The 23,185-nt window shown below is 38.3% G+C and overlaps 2 protein-coding genes across 4 annotated transcripts; one reads left to right on the top strand and one right to left on the bottom strand.

Moving 5' to 3' along the window:
- Positions 1-316: 316 nt before the first annotated feature.
- On the top strand, positions 317-18,463 carry LOC125059176. Its single transcript, XM_047663470.1, has 22 exons — positions 317-5,480; positions 5,558-5,750; positions 6,164-6,472; positions 6,780-6,913; positions 7,050-7,175; positions 7,375-7,462; positions 7,997-8,092; positions 8,399-8,536; positions 8,617-8,757; positions 9,507-9,626; positions 10,233-10,621; positions 10,798-11,147; positions 11,230-11,419; positions 11,491-11,661; positions 11,730-11,901; positions 11,977-12,098; positions 12,181-12,380; positions 12,449-13,527; positions 14,766-15,118; positions 15,193-16,968; positions 17,133-17,230; positions 18,014-18,463. The coding sequence occupies exons 1-22, from the start codon at positions 619-621 to the stop codon at positions 18,073-18,075; spliced, it is 11,169 nt and encodes a 3,722-aa protein (XP_047519426.1). The 5' UTR covers positions 317-618; the 3' UTR covers positions 18,076-18,463.
- LOC125059189 (PX domain-containing protein kinase-like protein) lies at positions 18,455-23,090 on the bottom strand. Of its 3 annotated transcripts, none has more exons than XM_047663495.1 (11): positions 22,882-23,090; positions 22,624-22,812; positions 22,289-22,385; positions 22,008-22,114; positions 21,552-21,665; positions 21,162-21,405; positions 20,783-21,034; positions 20,470-20,684; positions 19,987-20,067; positions 19,798-19,909; positions 18,455-19,215 (listed from the first exon to the last, which is right to left on the bottom strand). In XM_047663495.1, the coding sequence occupies exons 1-11, from the start codon at positions 22,981-22,983 to the stop codon at positions 19,085-19,087; spliced, it is 1,644 nt and encodes a 547-aa protein (XP_047519451.1). In that variant the 5' UTR covers positions 22,984-23,090; the 3' UTR covers positions 18,455-19,084. The 3 variants fall into 3 exon arrangements, with proteins under 3 accessions (XP_047519451.1, XP_047519458.1, XP_047519465.1); XM_047663502.1 differs by having other exon boundaries at positions 18,455-19,200; XM_047663509.1 differs by lacking the exons at positions 18,455-19,215; positions 19,798-19,909 and having other exon boundaries at positions 20,470-20,703.
- Between the last annotated feature and the right edge of the window lie 95 nt (positions 23,091-23,185).

Raw genomic sequence — 23,185 nt, 5'->3', positions numbered from 1 at the left:
AGCGTTTTTATAATTCGTGCTTTTTGTCTTAGAAATTCGACCATGTCCTCCATGTTACATGTACGGTTTAGGCACTCGCCCGGTACCGCACAACCCTTCCAAAGGCCGAGAACAAATTTTAAATTAAATTAAAACTTGCCCTCGAACCGGGAACCGAACCCGATACCCCTCACCTAGCTGCAACCTCTACTTTCTGCCAATGAAATTATCCATAGATACTAACTTATAGAAAATAGAAAGTAACATTATATGAAAATAAAATATAGAGTATGTTTATTTACAATTCTAGTGGCCTCTATCTGTGGTAGTTTGCACTTTGTAGTTTGTATGGTATAATATGGAAATTTATTAGACTGTGTATTTTAAATTTGCTCGATATTTTAATTTTTAAGCTTAGGCACTAATGTGTAAATGATGCGACATGTGCAATATCAATGTTAGTTTTTAAATACTGTGACTATGAAAATGACTATTAATCATAGATTATCACTGTTGCATCTTTAGTTATTATACATAGTATAACGCTGTAAAACCGCCGTGTAAAGTGAGTTCTAAAACGTTTTCTTTTTCCATTAATTTATACGAAAGTAGACATATGTGTGTTTAAACAACATCAAAATGTCTGAAGAAGTTAATATTAGATCGAAGCATTTAACAACCACCGAGGAGGAGTTTGAAGGTTTTCAAGCAAATTCGATTTATGAAGAAGAAGAATTTATTACTTTGTCAGATCTAGTGTCTCCTCAGGATGAGGTAACGGTAGAGTATTCCGACAATTCTGCAGCAGTGCTGGAAAATAGTGACATTAGTGAAAATTTAGTTTTTGAAGATGTTGGGCTTGCAGAAATCGAAATTGATGGGGCCTCACTCAAAGGCCCTAATAGCGAATATAACCTCGTATTAGGGGACGAAAGTAATGAGAAATTTTTTAATTCTAATGAAGATTATGTAGTACCTCAATTAAAGACCAAAGGAAGAGGTCGTATAAGAAAAAATGAATTAATTAAAAAGTCGCAGACAGCATCTATCATAAATATAATTAAAAGAGGTCGTGGAAGAGGCAGGGGAGAAGTACGAGGAAGAATATGGGGAAGAGGCAGGGGAGGAGTACGGGGAAGAGGCAGGGGAGGAGTACGAGGAAGAGGTAGGGGAGGAGTACGAGGAAGAGGCAAGAAAGTACTACCAGATATTCGTGAAAAAAATTCCAACAATCAAACTGTTATAGAAACTGTACACAGCCCTTCATCAGGAAGCAATGAAACTCCTATGGAAATAAAACCTTGTGTTAAGAAATCAAAAAGAGGAAGAAAAAGTAAAAATGTTGAAAATTTCTATCAAACTGACTCTCAATTTGATCTTAATAATGCCAACAATGTTACTTCGACTATGACTGATGATAACTTGCCTAAAAAAGGAAAATCAAAACCAAGTATTGAAAGTGTGACAACTAGTCATGTAACTGAATCTAATAATTCTGATAACTCACACAATGATGGTATAAAAGTGACCAAAAATAAAAAGAAAGGACGAAAAACAAAGTCAAAACAAAGTACTTATGATGAAAATTGTGACATTTCAGAAATAAATATGACTTCTGTTGTTACTGATATAACTTCTATTGAACATGAACCCTTAATTAAAGACAATAATGAAATGGATTTACAGAAAAATATTATTGATTCAAGTTCAATTGCTCTAGAAAATAATGATGTGGGTGACGATATTTGCTTAAGTGAATTAAAGTCTCGGCTTGAAAATGTTGAGAGAAACAATTTTCATACTGAGAATTACTTACAGAGTAGAGAATCTGATAGCAATGAATCTTCCAATATCCTCACAGCAAATCTTCTGAATAAACTGCTTCCAGGTGATACGGAGAATAACATTGTAGAGCAAAATGTTGAAATAATAGGGAGTGATAAAATGGAGATGAAAAATTTGGAAACATCTCCAATCAATTTAGATAATAAAAGACCTTCTCGGAATCGAAATAAACCTGTTTTTAAATATGATGAAACTGGTTCAGAAGAGGAAGACCCTTTTGCCAATATAGAGTTATCAGATGATGAACCCAATAAGAAGAAAAAAGGCAAATATAACTCTGATGATGAGTATGTACCAGGAAAACGACGAACCAAAAATTCTTCCGACTCCGATGATTTTGACAATGAAGATGAAGGAAGATGCAAAAAGAGAAAATTTAATATTTTTGATAAAAATGGAAAAATTAGAAGTCCTAAGAAAAAACGAGGCCAAAAGCTAAGTGACGTGAAAGGACATACAGGAGACCCTTCAGATATAATAGATATTGAAGATTCTTTAAAAAGTTCTGTAGTACTTAAAAGCTCCCAGGATGACATTACTGACTTTCTTGCCAAAAAAATTCAAGGTACAGATATTAAAATATTTAAAGCAAAGCCAACAGATACATCACAGACAACCTTTGAAATTCCAGTAATAGACCCAAATGAGCTTAAAAAATGTGTTGAATCTTCTGCTCAGACAAATATTATTAACATTAAATCAGCTGGCGTTCAGACAGATACACAGTATGAGTGTGGCATGATGAAACAAGTCACTTTATCATCTGTTCAAGCAGAAAAAGCTTGTGAGTTTTTAAAAAATATTGTTAGTACAACTGCTGAATTAGGGGAACTTATGACCCAAAAGTCTCAGGAGTTCATTGCAAAAAAAATTAATACAGATCATGTTACAGATACATTAAAAATGGATTATTGTGTTAAAAAATCCTTCTTGTTGTTTAAACTTGCCAAGCATAATCTGTTACAAATGGAGGAAGACTTAGAAAAACAATATGAAGATTTTTTAAAAACTAATGACCTAATTCAGTACAGAGAACAGAAAAAAGAAATTACTCCACAACCTAGAGAAGACAGTGATTGTGAAATTATTGAAGTGCCAGACTCAGAGACAAAGAAAACAAATTCTAAAGAAAAAACTGCTTTTAATCCCAAAACTGTGTTTTTAAATAAGGAACTTTCAATAAAAATTGCCAAGAAGACACAAGAACAACCAGCAACGCAGAAAGAAAAGACAAATGTTAAGGGTAAACATACTGTTTGGATAAATGATTCAATAATGGTGAAAAAAGTTAAACGTACACAGTCTTTTTTAGCCCAGGACAGCCGAAACAAAAAACCACCTGATTATGTAACATTGGAAATGGTTAAAAAGTTTTTTGATGAATACACAAAACAAAAAATGCTATTAATTTGTAAAAGATTTAACTCGGTTAAATGGCTATCTTCCCATCAAGAAATAATATGTAATTACTTTATAAAAGGTGCCAGTGATATTGGGAGGTCTAAAATTACCGAAGATGTTTATTCACCAGCTTCCAACTGTCTGATAAGAAATAATGATATATCAGACACAATGAAGTCAGATAAATTAACAAAAGCAAGGGGAAAAAATGTGATCAATCCAAAAACTTTATTTACTTTATGTGTAGAAAGTTTTAAAAACCAATATCAAAAACCAAAGCCAAAAACTTTGTTTACTCTTTGTATAGAAAGCTTTCAAAAACCATCTAAAACATTCAGCCCAAAAAGTTTATTTACACTATGTGTAGAAAGTTTTCAAAAATCAAGTCATGATCCGAAATCTTTGGTAACAATTTGTGTAGACGTTATTCAGAACCATATTAAAATTAATACATCTTGTATGCAGCAAGATGATTCTATAATACCTTATTTTCATAATAAAGAAGTAAAGTCTCTGAAGTTCCTATGTTTAGCCAATTTGAATAAGCTTATGATAAATTGTAGACAAAGCAATGTATTTAACATTGATACAAGTCATATTGAATTAGATGATAGGTCATCTAAACAAGTTAAATGTCTGTCTACATTATGTTTAATGAAAATACAAGGATACTCTCTACCTAACAAGCAAAACAACTGTGTGAATTCATTATCTCTTATGACTTTGCAAGTTATAAATAAACTGATGAAAAATAGACTTGTTACTAATTATAATAGTCAAAACAAAATAAGAAGACAGATAGAAAGAACTAAAGATACATTATTATACTTAAATGAACCAGTCGCTATGACAATGGACTTAAATGAGGTGGAAGACTATGAAAAAGATAGTGATAGTGATGATTACTATGACTATAATTCTGAATCGAATTATGCAGAGAAAGCCACAGAAGCAACTAGTTGGGTCTCTAAAGTCCAATTGCAAGATTTACATTCTGGTGCCAATACTTTACTTCAAAGTGGCAACCAAGAAGATGCTAACATAATCTGTAATGTTTATTCAAAAGAATGCAGACTGGAACAAATAAAATTGGAGCCAATTGATGTACCAGAAATACCAACTTCTTTTGAAGCTGTTAAAATGGAACCTGTTGATGTCACTGACAATGATGGAAGCATTATTGCATCTAGCAGCTTTTTAACTAAAGAAGAGTATATTGATCATATATGTGAAGAAAATAGACCAAAAGAATCTTTGAGTTCATATGATGTTGATCTATTTGAATCATTTGTGCAGTCAAATAAGATGATTAAAGATATAAATACAAGTTATTTATTATCACATAGTGATGAGATCTTTAGCCAAAGTTCTCAAAGAGTTCGCAGGCAATATGATCCAGATTCTGATGAAGAAAATATAAATTCTGTAGACAGTATGGGTTTATTAGTTCCTCAAAGCATTGAACAAGCAAAGGACAGTTTGTTAGGAAATAGTTCAGATGATGATGGGGTAAAGCATCTGGATAAGTCAGTTAAAAAAAGGCCTATCCGTTCTAAATCAGGAAAAAAGAAAGAATTAACAAATACTAAAGAAAATAAAATTGGAAAGGAACTAGAGATTTGTGCAAGAAAAATGAGAGGAAAGATTAGACTAGAAGAGAGACGACAAGAAAACTCTGACTCAGATAGTGATATACCTTTGATATCAAGAAAAACAAGGCAGTCTGAATTACTTGAAACAAATGGTAATAAACGTGAATCTGAGAATATAGCTAAACCTTCTTCAAATGAAAATCAAATTTCAGATAAAGAAATTCAATGTAATGACGTGGATTCAACTGAATTTATAACCCAAGACAAGTCCAAAAAATCCCGGAGAGCTAAAAAGTGGCATAAGAATATTGATAACATTCAAGAGAATTCACTGAATGATGACCTAGAAGTACCTTCTGAACTGTTAGAATGTGAACCAGATATATCAATTGGAACTAATAATATATGTTCTGTAATAGGTAAAGAAACAATTATAAACGAGTGTAAAGCCATGTCTCAGCAAAATTTAGAAATAAACATAACAAATGTACCGAAATATGTTGAACGAAATGGTTGGAAATGTTACGAAATAGATCATAAAGATTCCAAACTTTATGACGAGGTATCGATTGCATTAGATAAGCTTCCTGAATCCTTTATAAAAACATATAACAGATTTCAAGGAATTAACGATAAAAGTGAGGACGACACGGAAGTTGATAGGTAGGTTCAAAATATATAAATAGCAACGCAGTAGGGGAAACGAAATTTGTTGGAACTAATAATTATTTCTTTTTCAGACTAATAAATTTAAATTCATTACATCGTAATTTATCTAAAGATAAAGATAGGGGCACAATCAAAGAGAGGAAGAGCTTAAAAAAAATCAATAAAGTAGTCACTAAGCAGGAAAGTAATGATAAAAACTATGAAAATGAGCATTTTGCAGAACTTACTCCATCCGAAGACGAAACTGCGGATATAGGGATTCCAGTATGTATATTATTATTTAGCAAACACACTAACAGCATATCTGCATGTGTACTTAGGATAGGATACAAGACAAGGAGTCTTGTATCAAGGAGTTAAAGTAGGCTTTTATATAAAGCGCATCTCTTAACTCGGCTGCTAAAAGCTTCATCAACTTGGAAATACCTAGTTCCTTTGTATTATCATATACTAGTATTAGGAATAAATTTATCAATTGTGTTATAATAGCTTTGCTCCTTAAAGTAAATCCACATTATTCACGAATCACAATTCTTATGACATCTAATAAACAGCTTGTCTCACGACAAAGTATTGCTTCTCTTTCGATCCCAAGGGTACAACTCTGTTTTTCTCGTCTATTTCAATATTATTCCTGTTATATATTTTTTATAATAGTGGTTAATTTAATTGCTTAGGAGATACAAGATACAGATAACAATCTGGCTAAGAATCTTCTTTTGGGAGACAATGAGAGTGATTCAGAACAAGTAAATGAATCAAATGGATATATTGAAGTGAAACAGGAACCGGAAACTTCACAAGGAACTAAAATTAATTCAAAATCCAAAACTAAAGTTATAAAGACCGCAGATGGAGTGGACGTCATGCTCACGGCAGATATAATGATGAATAAAGAGTTGACTCTCCTACATACTCCAGTCGCTCTTAAGGAGGAAGTGGCGCCGACAGATTCGAAAGACTTTCAGAAAATTAGGAACTCGTTTGTGAGTATGGCCAAATATATATTTTTTTTTTTACAGGACAAGTGCGTTGCTGGCCTTTTAAGACTCGATACATTCTTTTGAAGAATTTTAAGTCGAGTCGGTCCGGTAACACTTGAAACATTTCACATAAGGCTGGTGGAACGACGGGCGTCGCGGGGATACGGGTGGAATTTTGTGTTCTGCTTCGACGGCCGATGATCATCATACGAATTATCTTGCCTTCTAAACATACATTTTAAACATAACTTAAAAAATAACCTATACTTTTAACTTTGACTCGTTATTTTATGTGTATATTTGATTATAGAAAGCTGGAGTAAAGAAATCAAGACTAAGTGCTGCAAAAGACGACGACGACTCCTCATCAGAAGAAGAGAAGCAGTGGGTTAACAGAAAAGAAAAAATGCTCAAACGAATGGAGAAAAAACAAGAAGTCACTCAGTATGTTCATGTTTTTATAGTTTAAATCATGATTTACTTAATAAAGCCTTTAAATATATAACATATCAATTTCAACTATATTTAGATATAACTTCGCTAATATAATTTAGTCAGTAACCTTTTTTTGTGATGGCAGAGAGGACGAAGCGAAAGGAGCGAAACGCGTGAGCGAATTTATTGAAAAGTGTGATGGACCGAGGCCTGTCAGGGGAAGAGGAAAGAGATCCCGGAAGAAGTTACTCGAGAAACGGAAGCAGATGAAGTAAATATGTTTTTTTAACTATTATTATAATTAATGTTGTATTTTTTTTCTATTAATTAGACAATTGGTTTGCTGTGACAAATTCCAACAAATTCCAATGAAATTCCAAGCACCTGATGCTTAGCAACGTAATACACGAGACGTGGTATGTTAAGGTCAGAAATTTACTAATTAATAAAGAGATTAATACTGATTACAGGGTCTTAGCTAAAGAACTTTTGTTTGAATCTGGATCCGGCAAAAGATCCTCGCAAACCTATGGAAAGGGGCGTCGGAATATACGAAAGGTATTTGATTTTGGTTTTAAATTATACTTCTAAATTGGTCAATCAGAAAAATAATATCCTTTCAGATCCTATCTAAAAATAAAATAACCAAAATAACCAATCCATTTCGTGATAATTTTCGTCTTTACACACATGCCATGTTAAATTCGCCATTGTTAATTGGATTCTTTAACTCTTAACACACATTTTTCTACTACAGTGTTTTAACTAAATTACGTGTGCATGTTGAACATTTAATACCCACGGTACCTTTACCTTTTTTATTAAAAATAATATAGTTATAGAGTAGTTTCAGAATTTTTCGTAGCCATCCTGCTGTTTTTCATTTTTCTTCATTATTTATATACCAGCGATCAGATATATTTATTCTTAGAGTAAAGCACATTGTTTTTGTGTCTCTTTATCAATATTTGCGATAAAATTTAGCTTATTTTTATTAATATATGTCTTCTGTGTTCACGTTTGTGATTGAGCCAGGGAGATGATGTTCATGTTGAATAAAAGAAGAGTCGTAATAATGTAATTATATGACAGGTGATAGACAAGAAGTCCCTTCAGCGAGACACAGTGAGGGCGAACATGCAAGAGTTCGAGAGGAAACAGAGGCTCGCTCATCGTTTGGTTGAATTGGTAATTAATATTTTATTAATATATTATTGTACTAGAATTATCTTCTAAGATCTAGAGTTGCAATCGGACAGACTATAACAACCGATTAAGTTTGTTTGTTGCGAGTTCAATACCCATGAAATAATTTACATATTGGTAATATCAAAAGATCATTTTCAGGTTTTTACAATTCTTTTCGCTAAGCCATTATGCTCGCTAGAAACTGATAGATTGGCTGGAAAGAGAAAAGTCGTGGGATTAGGTCGCAGCAGTTCTAAATTACCTTATTTTCTTTCGTACTATATATAACTAAATAAAAAATTGCAGAGAGAACGACTGGGCTGCGAAGAAGGAGTGAACGTGGTCGTGATAAACGGCGAGCTGTGTCTGCAGTACGACTTCGACAAAAACGCGCCCGTCGCCAGCGTACACCCCTACTTCACCGGCGTCATGAAGGCTCATCAGGTTTACTTCCCTTCATTACGATCGATTCTTCCAATCGTCACGCAAATGGTATTGACAGCGTCGTGTCGGCCGTTTTCCAGTACGAAGGAGTGAAATTCATGTGGGACGCCTGCTTCGAGACCGTGGAACAAGTGAGCGGCGGTCATCCCGGAAGCGGTTGCATCTTAGCGCACTGTATGGGCCTCGGGAAGACGCTGCAAGTCCTGGCTCTGTTACACACGGTAAAGGTTTACTCGCTGATGCATGTGTGTTTTAGACTTAATGATATCTTTGTATTTGATGAAATTTGTCAACGACAACAACTGTATTTGGCATTTCTTTTATTTGATGTACTATATACTAAACAACCTGAATATCTATATAAAAAGCTCCTCTGACGTAGAAATGTCAGTGGGAAGAAAGTTAGAAGTTGTACTCGGAGTTAAGCTCGCCTTTCCCCAGCATCGGACGGCATCATATCGTGGGAGTTTAAATATAGCGCTGCTCCGCTGACAAATCTTTAACTAAAGTAAAATTTCGTCGTAGTTATAAAGTACATCTACTTACACAACAAAAATCCCACGAAATCTAGTTTTTAATCCGCCCAAAAATATTTATTTATCTATTACTTAACATTTATTCTTATTTTGTATTTCTTTTTTATTTACTATATATAGTTACTTTTATACCAGACTTCTTTACTGACACTGTTAATTTTTACTATTATTTTTTTTTCTACTATAATTTTTTACTTTTACATTTTTTGCGTCTGAGGCACAAACTAACTGTTGTGGTCTCTGGCAGAATGACCAGCGTTGTGGAAAACGTCTGCTCCGCAGCATTATGCTGAGCCAGGGCCTGTTACGACCACAGCACACACGCATTTCACACTTAAAGTGTACTTTACCCTTTCTTTTTTTGATTATTATTATTTTGGGTGTCTCATTAGTAATAAATGCTATGTCTATGTTATAAGTATGCTCCGTTTCAGGTTCTCACTCACCCGATGCTGAACATTCGTCGGGTGTTGGTGTGCTGCCCTCTGTCGACCGTTCTCAATTGGGTGGACGAAATTCATAAATGGATAGGTCCGGTGACAAACAAAATTAAGGTGAATTTTACCGTACATTTGGTTAACTACCAAATTCCCTCGTGCTAGGTGTTCGATAAAAGTGATGATAAGTGTTATTAAACGTTATTGTGTTTTCTTATGTTTATCTAAAATTCCGTTTTAAAAAATCCACCTACCACGGTAATAGATAGAAAACACTAGAAGCTAGTTACGGTGAATATGGAGCATTTTCCAGTCATCATTTGTTCCGTCGCTGCCGGAGGGCGTCCAGTGCCGGGATCGCCTCGAGGAGCAGGAACTCTCAATGTTGCTCTCAAGTCTTGCTGGTTTTGTTACCAGCTCCGTAGTTCACATTTTCAAGCAATATTTTATTACAACGTGACTTTTTATACATTTTTAAAAACACACTCCGACGTGACGCAACCAAATGACTTCTATTCCTCAAAAACAAAAGAGAATTGATTGCTTTTTATTATTATTATATCTAATGTTTGGGTGGAGTGGAGATCCGCAATCTCTGCCGATCCCGGTAAAAAAACGTTGAATAATGTCTGGATTATGCCTGACAGATTTTTTTTTATTTCCAAGGGAATTGATCGGCCTTCGTATAACGCTTAATATTTTTGAAATGTTGACATTTGACAGGTGTTCGAGTTGTCAAAACTGAAGAAAACTTACGAACGGGCTTACCAATTAGAGGATTGGTACAGCGGAGGTGGAATATTCATCGTCGGCTACGAACTGTTCCGAAGTCTCACGACGCTGGACGCGGACTTCGATGACGTCAGACCGACAATTATTAAGAAGATTCGCACGGCCCTGTTGGACCCGGGCCCCGACGTGGTCATATGCGACGAGGGACATCTGCTGAAGAACGACAGCTCGGTCTTGGCGGTGGCCATGAGCAGGGTGACCACCAACCGCCGCATAGTGCTGACCGGCACTCCGATGCAGAATAACCTCAGAGAATACTACTGCATGGTCAACTTCGTCAAGCCACACCTATTGGGGACGTACTATGAGTTTTCAAACAGGTACTTTGTGCTGTTTTTTACCATTCCAACCATTATTCAAGTCGAGTCAGGCTAGCCCCGGCCCTCGATCGATCGATTATATTCCTGTTACCCAAATAATCTCTCGGCGTTAAGGTGGCGTTCTCCTCTTCAATAAATAATAAATGGCTATTTCACTTTTGCAATTGAATGTTCAGATTCGAAAACCCGATCATGAACGGCCAGCACCGAGACTCGATAGAGGAAGACATAAGGCTGATGAAGACCCGGACTCACATCCTGCACAAAGTGCTGGAAGGCTGCCTCCAGCGCCAGGAGGCCTCGGTGCTTTACCCTTATTTGCCCAAGAAATACGAGTACACGGTGTTCATCCCCCTGACCGAGTGCCAGCGGAACATGTACAAGCACTACTTGGAGAACTACGCGAGGAGAGGCAGGCAGATGGTGCTCAAGGACTTTCACACGCTGCAGAAGATCTGGACGCACCCGCAAGTGCTGCACAATTTCCAAACTAAGTCCAGGGACGAGAGGAATAAGAATATTAAAGGTATTTTCTGACACAGTCGTAGCGTAGCGGCTCAGTAGGCGGACGTTATAAGTGGAAGACTAGAGCTAAGATGAAATTGCAGTCGAGAAGCTGGAGGACGATCTGGCGCACGAAGACATCGCGGCGTCGGAAGACGTGAAGCCGGCCCCGACCGAGGTGTGGTGGCCGCAATACCTGGAGGGGGGCGACACGCTGAACTCCTTGCACAGCTCCAACAAGTTCCAGGTCGTCTTCAACCTGCTCGACGAATGTGTGGCCCTGGGGGACAAAGTGTGAGTTTCGTTCTCTCGCTCAGATTTTCCGTCTATGGAGCGTGTCGATGATCAGTTTTCTCTGTAAACAGACTCATATTCTCGACGTCCCTGTTCACGATGGACACCTTGGAGTACTTCCTGCGATCGATCAACAAGTGGAGCTTGGGGCGGGACTACTATCGCCTGGACGGCTCGGTGCCCGCGGAGGTGCGGCAGAAGTGGTGCAGGGAGTTTAACGCGCCGCATAACCTCAGGACCAAGTGAGTTCCGTCCCTTTCGATGTGCACGTCGACCTCGTCGCGACCTACAGAGCGGTTCTCCTTCGCAGGCTCTTCCTGATATCGACTCGCGCCGGCTGTCTCGGCTTGAACATGACCGCCGCCAACCGGGTCATAATCCTCGACACGTCGTGGAATCCCGCGCACGACATTCAGAGCATCTTCAGAGTCTACCGATTCGGACAGAAGAAAGACTGCTTCATATATCGTCTCGTCGCTATGGTACGTCGCCCCGAGTCGGGTTCGGAGCCGTCGGACGTGAATCGTTCCGAGCGATAATTTTGAACGTTGCTTCAGGGCACCATGGAGCAGAAGATGTACGAACGGTCGGTGACGAAGCAGGCGGTCTCCTGTCGGGTCGTCGACGAGCAGCAGATCGACAGGCACTACAATTCGGCCGAACTCACCGAGCTGTACAGGTACGCGCGCGGATCTCCCTACGAGGCGATCGTGTCCGTCCGTTAGTCTACCCGCCGACGCTATTAATCTCGTTGCGCGCAGCTGGGACGAGGAGGGCTGGGGCGTGCTGGCGGGGATGGCGCCGGGCGTTCGGGACCCGGCCCTGCTGCGCGTGGCGGGCGCCGGGGCCGTGCACGCCGTGCGCGAGCACGACTCGCTGCTGCGCGGTTCCGAGCCCGCTCTGCCCGAGGACGAGCGCGCCGCCGCCTGGCAACAGTTTCAGCTGGAGCACGCCGAAGGACGTACGTGTGCCGTTCGACGCGACTTGCGCCGCGGCCGAAGCCCTCGATTGATATTTGGCGTTTTACAGATCGAGCCCACGTGGTCACGGCCGCGAAGCGGACGGACGAAGCCAACCGCCGGCTGGACGCGAAGCCCCCCGCGGGAGCCTTCGACGCTCTCGCCTCGACCGAGCCGATCCCGCCCTCGAAGACCGCGAGGGCCAAGGGGAGAGCGATCGCGGCCGACGTTCCCGACCGGGCCGAGAAGGGAGACCCGCCCGAAGACGACGAAGCGGAGCACGAATTAGTTAAAAAAATTATGAAGATTCTCATCTCTCACAAATTTCACGAAACCGCCAAACCGGAAGAGATCACCGCCCTCGTCGTCAACATTAGGAGACTCGTCGTGTCCGGAATGAGCGGTGATATTTCTATCGACGAACCGGTGGCGAGCAGCATCGCGTCGGTGCTTCTGAGAGACCTAAACTCGAAGTCGGCCTCCGCCCTCCCGGACGCCGCCGACGTCGTCCCGGTGCCCGAAGACGACAGATTATCGAAAAGCGTGGGCGACGGGGCCGGCCGCGATCCCGATTCGGCTTCCAAAAGAAGGAAACGCTTCACGCGCAGAGCCGCCTCGAGAGCCGAACGGACTTTCGCAACTATCGACGACGACCCCTCCAATCACGCCGAGGATATCGAGTGGGAAGCGGGCGAGGGCCGCAAGAAGAAATCCAAATGCGAACGCGACGAAAGCGAGGACGTGCCCCCGGACGGAAACTCGTCCGTCGAAAGATCCCTCGCCTGCAGCATCGTGATCAGCGACGACGAAGTCGACGATGCGCCCGTCGTGACGCAAGAAAAGAGGAAGGAAATCAAATCGTATTCGAAGAGTGGCAGGAGAAAGTCGAAGGGGTCGTCGAAACGGGGAGTCGAAATGCAACCCGCCGAGGAAACCGACCGTGCGGAAGCGGTGCCGTTGCATCCCTCTCTGTTGACGGACGATAACTTCATAAAGATCGTAGCCCACACCTACTTGAAGGGAAACCCGATGCTCGCGGCCGACGCGGCCGTGATGGCCGCCCACTACAGCACCGGCAAGGCGCTCAAGGAGCTGCAGTCGTCGGGGATCCCCATCACAGACGGACCCATCTACGACATCGCCGTCAGGGTAAGTGCGTTGTTTTTACTGGTTGTCACTTATTCAATATGTATGTTAGCACAGAACACGAGACGATAAAAATGCCGATGACTTAATTCATGAAAACTCATGAACATCTTTTTATTTTTTAATTAATTCGTTAACAGAAGTTACTTAGAACATTAAAACCACACAAAATTGAAAGTAAGAAAGTAATAAGTTGACACCTTAAAAGATACAAGCATAATAAAGCATAAAAATACATACACGCGCTTCAAAGGTTGCCCCGAGTACACTTCGATGGAAAGACTTAATATATGGCTTGTTTGGGATATTAAAATTTATTTAACTCTGTAATTGTGGACAATCATTATTTGGTTTTGGATAGTTTTTAAAGGGAAAATGTAGTCTATTAAATGAAGCCGATTTTGAAGGGACATGTTTGACGTTGTACGTTTTAAATTTATAATATAGGAAATGCGTTTAGAAGCAAGACCAGAGACACGAGCAAGGTATCAGGTGTAGCTTTTTGTATTCTTTCGAAGACGTGTGTCCGAACAGGGCTGTCATCACGAATGTTTTTAGATTGAACGTCCGTAAAATACTACGTATTCCTGATTAGAAAACCCTAACATTTTAGACGTTTTATATTAACCACACTGATGTGATGCTCACATGTCAATCCGCTGCCTAACAGGATACCCAAATCTGAAAAGACCGAATTACTTGCAACGGGTATTGGTTGATGACACAATATTTATTTACACTTTATTACCTTCTACAAAAATATACATAAATAAAAAAAGCAGGTTACTTAAGCATGATCCTCAATTACGCGCAAAAATTGTTCGATTATGCTCAATACCAGCCACGATTTAGCAATAATAATAACATAATTGATATAATTTGCAGAGATGTCGAAATGTCTGTCTGACGACTTTATGGCTTACCTTATTATTATCTCCTCGCAAATATAGAAGTTTAATTTCTCTTGCACCATTAGCTGCTACGAGACTTTACATTTCTCCCTTGATTTATTACATTATATAAATGCGTGTTATATAAAGAACATAGACTAGATAGATAATAATCAAAAAAAGAATGAGACACATTTTTCTTGCAAAGAACATGGTACGTTGTAATGCGTGTGTGCTGTGGTTGTAATTGGCCCTGGCTCAGTTTTATGTTGAGGAGCAGACTGTTCCACAGCGCTGGTCATTCTGCCAGAAACCACATACAGATCATATGTATTTAATTTTTGTCTTTAGATCCTAGGTAAACCTCTATTGAAGAGAATGCATCTGCAAGACGACGTATCTTCTGCGTCGGCCTCTACTCGCGACATACAAGCAAAAGTACAAACGTCTACAGCAATTAAACCAGTGGTCCCTGCATCAACGCCACCATCGACTACCGCTCAGGTCATAACAGACGATGAGGACGATCTACAGATAGTGATTTCGAAAGAAGAAACTCCCAAGAGGAAACCCTTCGTGGGACCCAAGTCTCGTAAACTTCAGATGGAAAAAATGCAAGCTAAAGTGAGTCCACCGACCACGACCATCGTCGAGAAGCCCGAGACTCCGCGACCGGGTACGAGTAATATCTTCCCCGTCGGAATGTGAGTTTTTATTCAATATAAATATAAATTATCACAAAGAAGTAGCTTAAAATATCATCCGACATGTTTGACAGGTTCATCGGCCCCGGCCCCGGTAGTCCCGCTAAGAAATCTTCCTATGTGGAAGAGTGTATTTTGCCCGATGACGACGATGACGTCATCCTTGCGCCCGTTCGCCAGCCATCTCCGATTCCAAAATGTACACCAGTTCAATCCACGTCTCGAGAGGGCTTTCAGTTTACTCGGCAGCCTCCTACTCGAGGGCCAACACTCGCCCAGAGACCCGGACCCGCCCGTCCACCGCCACCTGATGCGCAGATAAATTATCCCAAATTATTACCGAAACCGCAAACCTCTGTTCCAATTCTTAATCCCTCAAAACACACGACTTCCGCGAAAAATGCTTCCACGACGTTTAACCGTGTACCAAACGAAAAAATAATCCCGAATACCACGAGAGCGTCGACCGCTATCACAATCAATAAAACAGTAGAGAAAGTGAGTGAAGTATCTGGAAGCGGTCAACCTAAAACAGCCAGTGTAGCATTTAATTCGGACCCTATATGTCTTTCGGACAGCGACGATGACTCCACGATGAACCCTCGAGGAGCCGAGATTCCCGTGAGTCTGTCGTCCTCCTTCCGAAAGACTCCCGGCGCCCTCCCGACCCCCGCCCCACTTCTGCTACAGACCGCAAGTTTCAAGGCCAACAATCCGTTCGTCCTTCCCCCTGCGATCAAGAATATGTTAGACCCTACGAAAAAATATTATTGCATACCTTCGGCATCGCTTCCTTTTCTCCAGACACAAAACATGGTTTTGAAAGAACCGCCCTTAATTACCGGTGTTAATACACATTCCGCTCCCAGAGTTAGTTCACATACGGTTCCCGTCGAGAACGACATCCTGCCGAAGGATAGTCCTTCGAGTAACGTGATAACCAATGCTGGACAATTGCAAGTTCAACAACAAGCTTCTACGACCGTTTCGCATCCAACTATCGCTCAACCTTTGTCGACAGCCGCCCAAGTGACGTATGGTAATAGGCAGAATATCGCTCCGAAAACTAAAAGCACAACCAGCTGTGCGTCTAGCTATGTCATTAAAATAAATAAGAGTGGAGAAAGTAGAGTGGAGGTTAAATCTAATATTAAACCAGGAACTGTATCTGCTCGAAGTTCGGAAACGAATCGTAAACAAAATACTGTATCCACGAAAGTGCTTCCCGATATTGAAATACTGGATGATGATCCTCCGCCGACCACGAGTACGACTACCGATCGCACATATCGCACAATTCGATCCCCTACTCCTCCCGATGACGATCCTATGTCCATTTTCAAAAACGTCGTTCACATTCGAGCCCCTTCGCCGGACATAATAGAAGCCAAAGGAATAGCTAAGCAGACAGTACTACAAAAACCGCCTACGAAATCGAAAACGGCCAGTCCACTGAAATTAAACCTTTCCCAAAAACTTAGTGTTTTACATGAAAGTGATTATAAAAAGAAATTAAACGACCTACTCAGCCAAGACACCGGTAAGGCCAAACCCACTATCACCCTAATTAAAAAGACTGCGACGTCTGCGTCCAAAAAGCCGGCTTCGGTCACACTCGATCTCACAGATTTAGAATCAAGTGAGGTCGATAAAAAAAGGCACAAACTGGAGCTACTCAAGAGATTGGAGAAAGCCAAATGGACGAATGCAAACTTCAAAACAAACCTAAAGACTCGAACGAACCCGAGTTCTAGTACTGACCTCAGTGGTGAATACTCGAGCCGCGTCAAACGGCCTGCAACAAATGCCTCCTCAACCAAGAAAGCTGCTCGCTCTTTTGTCGACTTGACGTGAGTATTTTTAAATAAGAGTGGAAGATGTTATGTATCAACGTTAAAAAAATAATGTATGAAGAAGTGAAGCAAATTCCATTACATCATCTAGCATGAATAACTGAATTAATCTCTTAAACTGCTATAGGTTTTTTTTGTTATTATAAGGTATTATTTTACAGGGCTTTCCCTGTACCGACACCGTCACCGACGAAGACGCCTAATTTGGACAATAAACGTCCATCGCCCTGGTCAAAACGTGATATGAAGAAACCTAAGAGTGAGTATTTTATTAATAGAATCCATTATACCCGCCAATAAGGTTAAAATATCAAGTGTTTCGTTATTACACTTGTCACTTATACAGCTGAGAATGTATCCCCTGGATATCAGCTATGTGTAGCTTCGCTTCACCGGCACCATACTGGCAGGCTGGCCGGTGAGCTTTTCTAAACATAGTTTAATACGAGCTCGTCATTGGTAGTGATGTATGGAAATAGAGAGATAAATTCAAGGAAATTAATTACTTAACTTACCTTTCCCTCGCAATATATTTATGAAAATATTATGTATGTATATAAAATTAGTGATAAGTTTACTAGAATAGAACAAACGCAGATTGCAATTTCCCCGTAATAGACTATCTCAAGTTAGTAATCCTTTTTTTATGAAAAGGGATACTCTTCTTTAATAAAATCCCAGAGATTTTCTCTGCCTTTTAATTAATTTAAAAAATGTATTAAAGAAATCTGTGTAAAAAGGCTTACTTTAAAGTTAACGATTATCTAGTTGATAAAAGGGCCTGGGACTAGTGCTAGACAGGCAACTTCTAATTAAGTAGTTTTAGTTTTAAAATAAGTGTTGTTTGATGATTTGCTATTTTAAAAGAGTACCGAGAGTTTTTTTCGCCGGCTTTTTCTCTCGGCCTACACCCTCTGTCTTTGCCGATGAGTAGGGATGTCTACCGATTCAAATTTAATGACGTGGAATAAGTGATCCTGTATCTTATATTTCATAATAAACATATTTTATTTAATATCTAAACAGTTACTCTTTGTTCCAGGGTTGCAAACTCTCGAAGATTTCGACTTGGATGATATTGACGATATCACTGAATTAGAATAAATATAAGCTCGTGCTACTACTGTCTTTGCAGTGGGATAATATTTTTGTAGAAGTACATTTATTTTTGCTCACATGTGATGTGTGGACCTTCATATTAAGTGATTTAAGCCTTTGTTTTGTAGGTAGGTATGTAAGTGTATTTAATCTTTTATTTTTGTATGTTTTCATCGTGAATACGTATTCGTTTTTTTCCAGACATTATGACTCGACTTTTATTTTGTTATTTTTTAATTGCATAATTTTATGAACGAAACTCCTATAATTTGTTTAAATAATTAAGTAGATTGAAGTAATTATCATTAATGTTGTGAGTTATTAAAGTGTAGGGAAGCGATAGGTTTTATTGTGTCCGAGATGTATCTTCGAAAGTAAAATTCTATTATGTAAATTTGTCTTTTATTTAAAATTCACTATCTTTTTAATACCTTAGTCTATCGGCGGTCGATCTAATCGTCTTAATTATTTTTAATAAAACATTTTTTTTATCAACTATTGTTATATTCTCTTAAATTTAAACGAAATTATAATATATAATAAAAAATAATGTATATATTTCTTAAATCTAAATTTAATTAAAGCTAATAAATACATTATAAATGATCCTTAAAATAACAAATTGATAACATTAAACTAAATTTATAAATGACCAGTCATCGTTATCACTAGTTTGAAAGTATTCCGCACACAAGTGTACATTACACGTACGTATGTTGAGAGATATGGTTTACATTAGGTTAATTATGTAATTGTCTGTTTATGGCGCGCGCGAGAAAAAGCTCAACCGGTAAGATCTGATAAATGTACACAAATCGTTCCTTACAATCTCTAAACAGTTCGTTCAAATCGTAATTTATACCGTAAAAGGGAAGTATCACCTCATCGTAAATCTAGCTTTGTCTAAAATTTTACAAACAGCTGTCATTTCATATTTTAACATTTTCTGACAATTCCAAATAAAAATCAGTTACGTAATAATGTAGAAAAATTACATAAAAATACTCTTACAGAACTACCGCGAACCGACTCTCGCGAGCGATTTTTTGTTGAAGGAGCAAATCGCTTGAAGCAATGCGCCACGCCCTTCGCCGGCCGCGGGGAGAGAGGCGCCACTCGAGTCACCCGTCGCTGAAACAAAATATCCTAATCACGGCTCTAGGTCTGGTTTCTACAGATCAAACTTTTGGTTAAAGAGATATACATACTGAGGACGCGTTGAAGAAAAGGCGAGGAAACGAATGTCAATATACAGTGTAAACTCTTTATAACGAATATCAATTTATAATTTTATCACTATTATTCTAAACACATGTATTCTGTTAACTATGCCTGATGTGTTTTGCTATTCCAATATTTGTTTTGTATTTTTACGAGTATTTTGTCTGGCCATCTCGACAGTTTGTTTAAGAATAATGGCAAACGTGCAATTAACAATAACAAAGACGAAACTCGTGACCCCTCATGACCCTAGGTGTCTTTCTTAGAAATTTCGGCGGCTCGAAAGATTAGTTTGGTAAGCTGATTATAAAAGCAATGACACTGATATGTTGTCGATATGTGAAATATGATAAATAAAATATTTCTTCGTTATAGAGAATGGCTACTGCGTTATAGAGACTGTATTAATGTATGGTTTTGTGTTAAACCAAACAAATATAACTCATTTTTACGTTATAACGAATGACGTTATAAAGATTTTACACTGTATTAAAAAAGAATAATCACTTGAACAGTGGGCCGTGGCGGGCGGCGTAGGCGAAGACGTCGTGCTGGCGGACTGAGATCGCACGGTCTCCGCCAGAGACGACGTCGACTTCCACATGCTGTCCCTTTTCTTCTGTAAATTTTACACTTTTACATAGAAAGTAGTGGACTAGAACATTACAAGCGGCGTCTGATAATCATTAATCTCACCGCTCTTCGTCGCTGCTTCTTCATCTCCTCGTCCGAGCCCAGTATTTCCTGTATCCTTACTTCGCGACGTGCGGTCCTCGACTGTTAGAATAATTAAAAACTCCTTATTGTCTCAACGTCACGTGAAATTATAAAGCTATGATATAGAATAACAATGAGCTGAGCGACTTAAAGTAATTGGCTCACTGCACCGAGTTTAAAATAGATAAAATTATTCTCAGTAATCTGCGCGTTTGTTTTCAATTCAATTAAAAGCTATAAAAAACCTTAAACATAAAATAAAATCAAATCATTAATTTCAATCAGACCACCTAAAATGGCACTTTGGAACGTCAAATAAAATATAGATGATTCTACTTGCCCCTTCCAAAAGGTAGTTTCGTGTGGAGAAGAATGGGCAAGAAACTCCACACTTACCGATTTAAAATAGGTTTACAATATTTTGTATACATTAGTTAAATAAAGTTCTCGAGCTGAGCTTACCAACTTCTGATCAGTCTTCAGCCTCGTCTCTACCCTAAGCGCGGCCTCCTTGATTTGTTCTTTTAGCGTGAGAGGGAACTTCAGATGGCCTTTGACGTCTCTCTCGACGAGCCCGTTGAGGGCGCGAATGAAGAACGGATGCTGCAACAGCTCGTCCAATGTCGCCCCGCCCCGTTTCCACGACGATCTCGAGAGGGTGAGGTGCAGAATAGATTCTAAACCCAGTATATAATTCTAGAATTCAGATCTACTGACTTTCCGATTTGAAAAATAAAAGCTTTCTTAAGTCTACTAAGTGGGAACAATGACTGACCTAAATCATCAAACGACTGAGAGAATGCATTCGAGTCAAGTTTATCACAGTAACAGCCGTCCAGGACTTCGGCGTACACCATTTCATACAGCGTCCGTCCAAATCCGTATACGTCTATAGCTTCCGACGAGGCCCGTCTCAGTTCTCGTAAATACGGTCTGTGAACGCTCGCAACGCCAAACAGAATATTCTCTGTGTCCGTAAGTCGCGCTCTTTGGTTCTCTATGACTATGTTACCGGGGTGGACGTGGCCTGAAATTGTTATTATTTTTTTTTTTATTGGGGAATCTATGTGGATTGCAATTTTGTTACCTCAATATCTAATAACACGATTAAATAACTTTTCAATGTAATAAAAACGACAAGTAAAATTATATACCGTGTGGTAATCCTTTATCATGTAAAAACTTCAGAGCCTGCAATATTTGGTATCCGTAGTGAGCAATTTGACCAGTTGTAAACGGTTTTCTAACTTTAGGATTTCCATATTTAGCTAAATAACTTTTATCATATTCAGTTCCATACAGCAGATCTCTCATAGTTCCCTTCTCGTGTAATTGTCTCACTACAAACGCTCCACTCTCCAAAATATGAAACGTTAAAATTTCACCAATAAATGGATGCTGGAAAGATAAGGGCCTTATGGTAGTGCACAATCATAACCAATCTCAATTTAAAATATTTTCATTATCAAATAGATTTTAAATAAACCAATTTGATTTAAAAGTAATACTATCCCTCTAAATGTTTACAATACTTTTATACTTACTGATAAACTTTGCATACTCTTGAGAGCAATTTGTAAATCTTTATTATGTAAATGCTTATCTGGTCCATAACTCTGCCAAACAAGTAAACAATTTGTCCTTTTTGAGTCAACAACCTGGATTAATAAAATAATAATATTGTAGGACAAAGAATGCTAGTAAAACCTTTTTATAACAATACTTTCTCATTTGTTTTCGATTTGATTCAATTGTCATTGAACCAATAATTAAATATTGTATAAATTTTTATATTTCACTAAAATACTCTTTGATATAATTAATAATATATGCCTAACCAGTTTATAAATACATGAATGCAGCAATTCTTCGTTGTATTCTATGGCTGAGTTCTTTAGGTAAATACCTAAAATAATAACCCATTTAGACACATATTAGAGTAGATTTTGAAACACTTTTCAAATTTAGTAAGAATTAAAACATTTATAAAAACAGCATACATGAAAATAATGTTTCCTTATTCTCCAGTTGATGGAATGCAGTGGACCCTTAAGTTCATATTGACCATCTCCCCTTAGTGCTATGGATACTGTTTGAAGTGCTTCTTCTGTAATCATTTTATGAAATATGAAATGATCAACATGCTTTAAACTTTTTTACTATCTTTTTATATGTGGTGGTTGGTGGACTCAGTTTCCACACTTAGATGCTTGTTAGGTTCTTTGTATGTAAATAATATCATACCTAATTATATGTTATAGATATTATTAATAATACTCACCAGCTAAATGTAGAGGATAACTACAGGGATCCAAAAATCTCCTTACTGGTAATGATAATGCTAATATTTGGTATTTTAAAATTTCATTTATGTATTGCTGCAATGTAAGAATAACACAAATTGAGAAGAGCAATTACTATATTAAATACAAGTGCCACTTATACAGCCATATATACAGAGACATCCATATATTAGTGGTACATTTAATAACTGTATCCTTAAAGAATCATGCTGTATTTATATTATATTTAGCAAATGGCTTAATGATTTTTTTACTGTACATTATTTTTGTTAAATTATAGAGTGGTTTAAAAACAACATTGTATGTCACCAACCTGTAAGGCTACTTGTCTCTCAGCTATGAAAGAAGGTTGCATGTTTCCTATTAACTTCTTTGGGGGTAATGGAAGGTCAATGTAAGCCTGTTGAATACTTAAATGCAAAGATGCAAAATCTCTGTATCTACGAGACACTGTCCATTTGTTCTCCTTGCTAGGTCCCTTCTGAACCCGCAATATATATTCCTAAAATATTAAAACCACTGGAATAGACTGTCATACCTGGCAAAACAAAAACTTTAAAGAAATACAGACTGTATGTTTGTTAATATTTTGTGCATTTTCTAGAGTACAAACAAGAGTATCGGTATCATCTTGAATATGTTTAATTTGAGACAATTTTTCGAATATAGCCATTACACCAAATAAAATACTTAAACATTAATTTCAATTTTTTTAATTTTTAAACGCAAAATCACAAAACATTTTCACAGAATTTATCATTACAATTTGAAGTTTAAAAGCTATTCAAAAATAAAACTGTCAAAATATATAACATGACTATTGACTACTGTGTTGAGTGCTGTCAAGTAACATAAGCATAGAGAAAACTAATCTT

This window comes from Pieris napi, chromosome 2 (assembly GCF_905475465.1).
Source record: "Pieris napi chromosome 2, ilPieNapi1.2, whole genome shotgun sequence".
NCBI classification, from domain to species: domain Eukaryota; kingdom Metazoa; phylum Arthropoda; class Insecta; order Lepidoptera; family Pieridae; genus Pieris; species Pieris napi.
The sequence above is the reverse complement of the archived record's forward strand: the minus strand, read 5'-3'. Positions and strand labels throughout refer to the sequence as shown.